The 10,625-nt window shown below is 44.3% G+C and overlaps 1 protein-coding gene across 1 annotated transcript in view; it reads left to right on the plus strand.

Moving 5' to 3' along the window:
- Positions 1–6,975, plus strand: part of LOC147701531 (ferritin heavy chain B-like) — a 177,036-nt gene extending 170,061 nt beyond the window's left edge. The window contains exon 4 of the mRNA XM_086930208.1: positions 6,787–6,975. Coding sequence (XP_086786334.1) covers positions 6,787–6,942 — 156 coding nt within the window. The 3' untranslated portion in view covers positions 6,943–6,975. The remainder of the gene's footprint in view (positions 1–6,786) is intronic.
- Positions 6,976–10,625: the final 3,650 nt, after the last annotated feature.

The raw sequence follows: 10,625 nt of genomic DNA on the forward strand, positions 1-10,625 counted from the left end.
TCACTGTCTTGGCCTCTCCACTCTTCCTCTATTTCTGTCTAACTCTCTCCTGCCCCTTCACTGTCTTGGCCTCTCCACTCTTCCTCAGTTTCCGTTTCACTCTCTCCTGCCCCTTCACTGTCTTGGCCTCTCCACTCTTCCTCTATCTCTGTCTCACTCTCTCCTGCCCCTTCACTGTCTTGGCCTCTCCACTCTTCCTCAGTTTCCGTTTCACTCTCTCCTGCCCCTTCACTGTCCTGGCCTCTCCACTCTTCCTCTATTTCTGTCTCACTCTCTCCTGCCCCTTCACTGTCTTGGCCTCTCCACTCTTCCTCTGTTTCCGTTTTACTCTCTCCTGCCCCTTCACTGTCTTGGCCTCTCCACTCTTCCTCAGTTTCCGTTTCACTCTCTCCTGCCCCTTCACTGTCTTGGCCTCTCCACTCTTCCTCTATTTCTGTCTCACTCTCTCCTGCCCTTTCACTCTGTTGGCCTCTCCACTCTTCCTCAGTTCCCGTTTCATTCTCTCCTGCCCCTTCACTGTCCTGGCCTCTCCACTCTTCCTCTATTTCTCTCTCACTCTCTCCTGCCCCTTCATTGTCTTGGCCTCCCCACTCTTCCTCTATTTCTGTCTCACTCTCTCCTGCCCCTTCACTGTCTTGGCCTTTCCACTCATCCTCTGTTTCCGTTTCACTCTCTCCTGCCCCTTCACTGTGTTGGCCTCTACAATCTTCCTCAGTTTCCGTTTCGCTCTCTCCTGCCCCTTCACTGTCTTGGCCTCTCCACTCTTCCTCAGTTTCCGTTTCACTCTCTCCTGCCCCTTCACTGTCTTGGCCTTTCCACTCATCCTCTGTTTCCGTTTCACTCTCTCCTGCCCCTTCACTGTGTTGGCCTCTACAATCTTCCTCTGTTTCCGTTTTACTCTCTCCTGCCCCTTCACTGTCTTGGCCTCTCCACTCTTCCTCAGTTTCCGTTTCACTCTCTCCTGCCCCTTCACTGTCTTGGCCTCTCCACTCTTCCTCTATTTCTGTCTCACTCTCTCCTGCCCTTTCACTCTCTTGGCCTCTCCACTCTTCCTCAGTTTCCGTTTCACTCTCTACTGCCCCTTCACTGTCCTGGCCTCTCCACTCTTCCTCTATTTCTCTCTCACTCTCTCCTGCCTCTTCATTGTCTTGGCCTCTCCACTCTTCCTCTATTTCTGTCTCACTCTCTCCTGCCCCTTCACTGTCTTGGCCTCTACAATCTTCCTCAGTTTCCGTTTCGCTCTCTCCTGCCCCTTCACTGTCTTGGCCTCTCCACTCTTCCTCTATTTCTGTCTCACTCTCTCCTGCCCCTTCACTGTCTTGGCCTCTCCACTCTTACTCAGTTTCCGTTTCACTCTCTCCTGCCCCTTCACTGTCCTGGCCTCTCCACTCATCCTCTATTTCTGTCTCACTCTCTCCTGCCCTTTCACTCTCTTGGCCTCTCCACTCTTCCTCAGTTTCCGTTTCACTCTCTCCTGCCCCTTCACTGTCCTGGCCTCTCCACTCTTCCTCTATTTCTGTCTCACTCTCTCCTGCCCCTTCACTGTCTTGTTCTTATTCAGTATGATTTGCTAATCTTAGTTTGCTGTGTGTAATTATATTTTGCTATTGCTCTTTCTCTTGAACCAACTGTTTGATGTAATTGAATCATTGTTTTCAGGCATGCCTGTCCACTTGTATCAAGTAAAATTATCTAAGACTACAACTTCCAGAATCTAGAATAAAAGCCAGAATAAGAGCTAGAATAAAAAAAGATGTCCAGATGACATGGGATGACCTGGAAACTCTTGCTCTAATATCAATATAGCACAGAAGCACCCAGTATTTACTTAAGGTATCTGGGGGTGCTCTTTGTTTCCTTTAAGCGAATGAATACTCCTACACAAAAGGTTCTGTGAAGTTATCAGAGGTGCTGTAAAGAACATGTCTTCCGTGAGATTCTAGTGCTTTTGAGTTAACAGGTGCTGGCCTTTTGTATATCAACTGTGTGGGTTGTCTAGTGCTAGAGATGGAGTACAGCCACTAGTGTAAGGATTTCAGCAGTGCCCTGATGCATTAGGCTTGCGTGATCTCAGAGGTGCTCTTCTGGTGGACATGGATTCTATGGTTTCTCAAATAATCTAGCAGATGAGCATATCAGTATTGAGGGTTCTCATAAGTTCTGATATTAGCCTACTTGGCTTCTATGATGTCTTCGTGGATGGGGCTTTTAACTAAATTACTTTTTTTGTGGTCCTCAGATGTGCATGGAGTTTGAGGTCATCTGCAGTACCTAGCCTCATATACATAAGCACCTCTATTTGATTTTTCATGGATACATGGGTTCAAGAGTCCCTTGAGGAACTGACCCTGTGTTAACACATTTAGTGGGTTCTCAGTAAAGTATACTATCTATCCTATCTATCTATCTATCTATCTATCTATCTATCTATCTATCTATCTATCTATCTATCTATCTATCTATCTATCTATCTATCTATCTATCTATCTCTCTATCTATCTCCCTCACTCTATCTATCTATCTATCTATCTATCTATCTATCTATCTATCTATCTATCTATCACCCTCGCTCTATCTATCTATCTATCCATTCCCTCACTCTATCTATCTATCTATCTATCTATCTATCTATTGCCCTCACTCTATCTATCTATCTATTGCCCTCACTCTATCTATCTATCAATCTATCTATCTATCTATCTATCTATCTATCTATCTATCTATCTATCTATCTATCTATCTATCTATCGCCCTCACTCTATCTATCTATCTATCTATCTATCTATCTATCTATCTATCTATCTATCTATCTATCTATCTATCTATCTATCTATCTATCTATCTATCTATCTATCTATCTATCTATCTATCTATCTATCTATCTATCTATCTATCTATCTATCTATCTATCTATCTATCTGTCTATCTATCTATCTATCTATCTATCTATCTATCTATTTATCTATCTATCTATCGCCCTCACTCTATCTATCTATCTATCTATCGCCCTCACTCTATATCTAACTACCTATCTATCTATCTAGCTCCAATCAAATACACTGAACATAATCTTCCCAAAAGTTATTTACACAGGTTTAAGCTATTGCCATTTTAAATCACTATCAAGTATTAATTATTAAAAAAAATTAAAAGTCATTGTTATTTGTAATATCAATATATCTAAGTCACGTGAATACAACACATATTGCATTACAAATGCTATAGGTGTCACATTTGCGAAAGGTATAACTATTGGCATTGTAAATGACAAAGCTATTAACGTTGCTATTTTCAAAACCAACACATAAATAAAAAATGTGTCATTTACAATAACAATAGCTGAAACTTTCCTAATGCGAGACCTATTGCATTGCAAATGCTTGTTAAAAAAGAGATCCTAGTGTAACCAGAAGGCATAAGTTTGAGTCCTTACAAGGCTATCTCAGGGACTGTATGAGCGTCATATGGCACCTTTGGATTTTAAATAAATTGCTTTTTAAAAAGAATTCGCAACTTACCACCAACTAGAAGTTGGTGGTAATTTGAGAATCCTTATGGGCATTTTTGCATTAATTTTTCTTTGATACATTGCATTTAAGGAATCGCACAATTTGCGATTCCTTAGGTGCAATCGCAAAATAAGGAATGGCAAATTTTGCGATTCCTTATTTTGCTGCCAGAATGTTTCATACATACCATTTAGCAAATTAGCATTCGCAAAGGCCGAATCGAATTTCGGCCTTTGCAAATGCTAATTTGCTTGATACATATGGCCCTTAGTTTAGGTTTGTGAATCAGGCCCGAGTGTTCCACTGTTTGAGGCATCTACCTCCAGCACACAAATGCCATATCACCTTCCTTTGAATGTGCTTCAAAAAGGCATGCTCATTTTTCGAGTTGCAGGATGACTTGCAGGTAGCAATTGCTGCTGTCTCCCTTTGTACTTTTGGTGCCCCCTGGTATGGTAACTTTGCCCGCAGGTAACACACACAGGTATACTTACAGTAGCAACAAGAGCTAAGTAAAGGCTACTGACAAAATGATGTGCACTGCCCTATGGTGCTGATGTGGCTGGGCAAAGCTAGGAACATGCCAGGGGAGCCTAAAGTCACAACGCTGGGACACAAAACTCGTGCCCCAAAACCATGGCACAATCGCTGCTGCGTCAGCAGATCAAAGTATTCATTATCCAATGAGTCCTATGTAATCCATATTTAAACTTCTTCATCTTTTTAGTTAACCATTGTTAGGTCCACGTGCAAGGAAATGCCAATTTCCAAAGTTTCTAGTATTCATGATGGGCCATCCGAACCTCTTCTATCAAGAATACGCACTGAAGCACATTTCATCCAAAGCAGTTTATTAACAACCCAATGCATTTCGGGCCTCCGTGGGCCCTTCATCAGGGGTAACTGGAAAATTAATTAAACATCCATTAAAATGCTGTGTGCCACTGTACATACTACATTTGCATTAATATCAATTATATTACGTTTTAAAAGTGGTCACCTAATTGTTCAAAAAATATGCAATGCTATCACTAGACAACTATACTGTTCCCCTCGTTATTAAATTGATAGTAAACAGTCTGTGCTAATCTGGTGTTTGTGTGTCTCCCATGTCGCCCCTTCTATCATTAACTCCAATCTCTTCAACATATCAAATTAATCCCCTCCCCCACATCGTTGTTGCCCTGCTTCACTCCTCTTGAAGCTTACATCCCTTAACCCTCTGCGCTTCTTAGGGGAGCCTAAAGGCATGGGCAGTGCAAGATGCTTTTCAGGCAGAGAACAAGGTATCCTTACAGGCGCACAAACCTATTCCTCTTGCAGCATCCCTTGGGGATAGCTTGTTCCACACAGTGCTGTGCTCACTGCGCTAATGTGAGGGCAGTGGCGGTTAGCACAGAAAACACTGTCCCATATTTTTTGGATTGTAACTGCAACAACTGATGGACGGAATTCTGAATGATTCAAACATTCTCCCCCAGTCAAGAGACCTGGGTTAAATCCATTGTTCTTTTGCTCACTACGCCCTCCAAGTTTGGACCCAGCCATATGTAAATAAGTCTTGACCCTGTGCCTCATGGGAACAGTCCAGACCGAACTGCCAAACCAGGTCCTCCCTGGACCCGAAACAAGCATCATGGGACCGGTTTCGGGGTTTGTCACCCTTCATCAGCCTGGCTAGCTTGAATCCAGTGGCACAGTGAGCAAGGGACCCACGTCTCGCCATACCAGTCCCACTTTGGGCGAAAAGTGTAACTGCAACAAATGATGGATGGAATGCTGAATGATTCAAACATTCTCCCCCAGTCAAGAGACAAGTCAAACCCAGCCATATCCAAATCAGTCTTGACCCTGTGCCTCATGGGAACAGTCCAGACCGAACTGCCCAGCCAGGTCCTCCCTGGACCAGAAACAAGCCTCCTGGGACTGGTTTCGGGGTATGTCACCCTTAACCCTTTATCAGCCAGGCTAGCTTGAATCCAGTGGCACAGTGAGCATGGGACCCATGTCTCGGCACACCCGTCCCACTTTGGGCGAAAAGTGTAACTGCAACAAATGATGGACCGAATGCTGAATGATGCAAACATTCTCCCCCAATCAAGAGATCTGGATTAAATCCATTGTTATTTTGCCCACTACGCCACCCCAGTTTGGACCAAGCCATATGCAAATCAGTCTGGCCTGGCAGTTCGGGCTGGACTGTTCCCATTGGGCGCAGGGTCAACACTGTTTTACATATGGCTGGGTCCAAACATGGTGAGCAAAAAAATAATGGATTTATTCCCAGTTCTCCGTACTGGGTTGAATGTATGACATTGTTCTGCATTCTGTCCATCATTTGTTTTTTTTCCATTTGTCACCCCGAGTGGGACAGGTATGCGCAGACGTGGGTCCTGTGCTCTCCATGCCACTGGAGTCAAGCTATCCTAGCTGATGAGGGCTGAAAGCCCGAACCGGTCCTAGGATGCTTGTTTCCAGTCCATGTGGGACCTGGTCTGGCAGTTCGGGCTGGACTGTTCCCATTGGGTGCGGGGTCAAGACTGATTTGCCTCTGGCTGGGTCCAAACTGGAATGGCATGGTGAGCAAAGAAAATAATGGATTTAGGCCCAGATCTCTATACTGGGGGGAATGTATGACATTTTTCTGCATTCTGTCCATCAATTGTTCTTTTTGCATCATGTTTGTTGGAGTCAAACCCGTTTATCACAAAAATGGTTTGTGAATCAAAGACATTTCCACCCAAGGCATTGCCTAGACACCAGCTATGGCCATGGTCTCCCTGTTACAAGCAATATGAGGCCTACTACACCCTCAGTTTTAGTATCAATGGCATGACCGGATTACCACCAAGAAGACAAGCAGGTGCCTGACTGGGCTCATGTGAATTAGTATATGGTCCTTTCAGTAGCAGAACTGTGCATAGCTTCGGCTCAGCAAGCTGTTTTAACTTTCGGGTCTTGAGTGCCAGGATGGGGAACATGGGGGCTCAGACATGGGCACATCTTTTAGGCCAGTTAGCAAGAGCAAGAAAACCTGGCAGTAGCAGATCAATCACTCCAAGACAGACAAACACATTTATGTGCTTCTACAGGGGTCACTGGGCGCCCATATGATTGCTCGCTCACTTTGCTCTAGAAGTACTCGTTCTACTATTCTGACCTCTTTTGATAGGTTTACCCCTTTACTGTCTGATTTATTCTTTCCCTCGTGCTTTCTTTTTCTTTATCAACTCTGTTTCAGTCACTTAAGTAACCTTGGTTTTGTCTCTTTTGACAGCTCTGTGACTTCCTGGAGTCTGAGTACCTGGAGGAGCAGGTGAAGGCCATCAAAGAACTTGGAGATTACATCACCAACCTGAAGCGCCTGGGCGTGCCCCAAAACGGCATGGGCGAGTACCTGTTCGACAAGCACACCCTGGGGGAGAACAGCTAAGCCCCCCAAAAGGGAACACCAGCCTGCTGCGCCCATTCCACACCCAGCGTTGCAGATGCCAGATTCTCCTAGTGCCTAGAAGCGATGTCTCCTCTAAGGAGGAAGGATGGAATGGTGGCTCAGACTTGGGAAGAAACTGGATATGTCTGCGATTTCCAGGCCTCTGGAGCAGCAGATGCTGTGTCAGTCAGCATGTTTCCAATAAATAAATAAATTAATACATGTTTTCAGCATTTTACTCTCTGTCTTGAAAGCCTTTTTTGCGATAGAGGCGTAGGGCGCTATATATCACAATGGCATCCTCTTATAAAACATATACAAAATATGCAGACGTTCATGTTAAACAAATACGTATGTAATCAAACGGAGACAGGTACTCTACCTTTAACTTGTGGGTAGCTTATCCACCATGTGAGCTCCTCCTCCGTAGAAGTGAAGGACAGGTCCGGGCCCCAAGCTGCCAGGGGCCCTGTCCTCAACTCAGCCCCACAGCAGTGCCCCTCATAAGCCAGAAAGCCGCGAGGAAGGGATCTCGGCGCGGCAGAGCTTGCTCGGATTGGACACACACCAGAGAACCGCTGTAAGATCTTCAATGACACAAATACTGTCACACAAGATGGCGCCCAGGCGGTTCTGTCTTGGAGTATCTCTTTTCATGCAATATCAACAAGGGCTTTAGCCTCATGCAACCAGAGTGTGAGCGTTGTATGTTTCCACAGCAATTTCTAGAATCCACCAGAGTAGGGTGACCAACTGGCATTGGTGCAAATTCAGGATGGTGAGTGTAAAAATTCAGGACAAAGGGTCAAAATTCAGGACACAAATTCAGGACAGGAGGTCAAAATTCAGGACAAAACTTCAGGACAATTGGATAAGTTTTACAGACACATCAGAGGTCGCGCAATTGTATATAAGTAAGCCCAGCCATATCTAGACATATTCAGCCATTTGCAAACCTATCCATCATGTATCCTTCCACCTTTCATTTCACTCATCCATCCCTTCATCCATCCTTTCACTCATCCATCCATTATCCATCCATCAGCCCTTTCACCCTATCCATCTGTACACTCAGCCATTCACTCTTCTACCTATCCATCCATTCACTCTTCCATCCAGTGATTTACCCTTTCACCTTTCCAGCCATCCTTTGACCTACTCATTCATCCGTCCAGTCACTGATCCTTCCACCCATCCACCCTTTCAGTCATCCATCATCCTCCCTTTCTCTCTCCATCGACTCTTTCAGTTAGCAATCCTTCCTTCCATCCATCCACCCACCCTTCCTTCCATCCATCCATCCATCCACCCACCCATCCAGCCATCTACTCATCCGCTCATGAATTGCGATTCTCCTATTACCAGGACTAGAGAATCTGGATTTCATTAAAGACACGGAGGCTCACATTATGCATAAACCTTTTAATGCGTCTCTAAGCAGCCGCATACATCACAATTAAAAGGTTCCATAAAGAAGATTCATAACAAATAAAGGGCATGAGCCAACAAGAGACTGCCTCTTTTGAATGCGGCTCTGAGCAGATAAGTTGCCTTTCCTTGTTACCTTATCTTATTAATATTATTTAATGTAATTTTGTGGTTTGGGCTATTGTTCCCCCTCTCTTTCCCATTTACCTCCATACCGATTTCCAATTTATGGAAATCCCCTCCTTCCTTCCTTCCCTTTGGTCCTTTTGACCTAGGTTGGTTCATGTTTATATATATTCCTCTTGCACCTCTTGTATGTGTATGCCTTTTTCCTAACGTTTTTTTCTTTCAGACACGTGAGTATTCGCTGTATTTTATCGTTATTTAACGTTATTTTAATGTTAAGTTTGCCACTTGCCTTCCCCCTTTGGCATCCTTCTTTTACTTCCACCTCCTTTCCTCTGTCTTCGTGCGCGTTTTACAGCTTCGAATGTTTTATTTTATTTACATGCCGTGTAATGATCGCGCTCGAAACGCGAGTAAAACTTTCATTGTTATTCAAGGAAAGGACCTCGGCGGCAACGTAAGCGCGTTGCCTAGGTCCTTTCCTCCCCCTAGAGACGAGCATTGTGGCAATCTCTGGCGCGTGGTGTCGATTCCCATGGATACTGAAGGTGCAGCTGATCGCGAGCGATTTCGAGTTCGTTACTCAGCCATCGCGATCAGCTGTGCCTCGTTAAAAACGCTAATATTTGATTTAAACTGTAATCTTTTCTTATATTTGATTTATTTAACTTCATAAAACAAAAAAACATTGAAGCTCCGCCTCTTTCAATATAAAAAAACAAAAAAAAAAACAAGAGAGAAACCTTAATCGCTTTAAGCTCTAGCTATATTTTAATTATTGACACATGTCTGCATCGGATTCTGAGGGTGCTTCTGCCCCTACTCCCAATGTTGAGGGTGAACGCTTTAAAAGTGTGTTGAATGACGAAGTGCAATCCTGCATACGTGGATCTTTGAGAAATGTGATGTCTTCTAAGAGATCTATCTCTCCTGATGAGGATGAGTTTTATGAAGGTCATTCAATTGATATTGACAATTCAAGGGGTAAAAAAGTAAGAAAGGTTAAAAACATTGAACAATTTGCCCCTAAGAGCACTGTTGGAGGTCCTAGCACCTCGCTTTATCTGGGAGGTCCCTGCACCTCAAAACCTCTTGGTGTCCTTCGCGGCACAACTCATCATGGTGTCCATCGCGGTACAGCTTATTATGGTGCCCCTCAAGGCACAAGACACCCTGGTGTCCTTAGCGGCACACAATATCCAAGTGCTCATGACCATATACTTGACAATGATCTCAGAGATGATAATTCCTCTGACACACCCGACGAATATGTGCTTGATTTAAATGATGACTATGATGAAGACCTTTTTAACCCTCCAGAATCTTCCTCTGGTCCAAAAGATACTATTCTTGACCCTCTCGGGGAAGAAATGTTTTCACCCCTTAATCTTAAACATCCTAGGAGTTCGGAATGGTGGCCTTATGAACACGTGGCAAAATTCATTAATAAATGGTTGAGATTTCCTCTTGAGCGCAACACTCGCACCATCCTGCGAGCTGAGTGTTCAAGACCTTCCATTGATGAAAAAGTCTGCCAAACTCCTAATTTGGACCCTGAATTGATAAAATTCCTTTTTAAACTTGGACGGGATCCTCGCAAAGGTATGGAGAGGTCCCTCAAGGGTTGTCAGGACCAAGTCCTGGACGTTCTTTTCCTTTGGCTAGAATTATTGACGCAGCGGAGGAGAGCCACCTCAATGGTACTCCCCTTAATATTGACTTAATCAGAGGCTGGAGTCAGAGAGCTTTAATTCTGCTAGGGAACGCTAATGCCAGCTTGAATGCTGAAAGACGTAGAGTTGTTCTAACCAAGATAAACCCGATGCTTTCGGACATGGCCGACAAGGAGAACTCTCAAAATCCTAAAGGTCTACTTTTTGGAGAAGATCTCATTAAAACTCTCGGCAAATATGTCTCTACTTTTACGGCTTTGGATAAAGCCCAACAGATTATGCGTAACGTCTTTAATAACAACCTTTTTGCTAGGGCCGGAAGAAGGGGCCTCTCTTCGGGCCGGTTTAACCAAAGGCCCTCCTCAAGATCAAGAGATTCCGGAAGAGGCTATCAGCAATTCAACAACTCACAATTCTTTCCCCAGAGAGGACGCGGCATGCGCTCAAGAGGATATA

Source organism: Lissotriton vulgaris, chromosome 7 (genome assembly GCF_964263255.1).
Source record: "Lissotriton vulgaris chromosome 7, aLisVul1.2, whole genome shotgun sequence".
Taxonomy (NCBI): Eukaryota; Metazoa; Chordata; class Amphibia; order Caudata; family Salamandridae; genus Lissotriton; species Lissotriton vulgaris.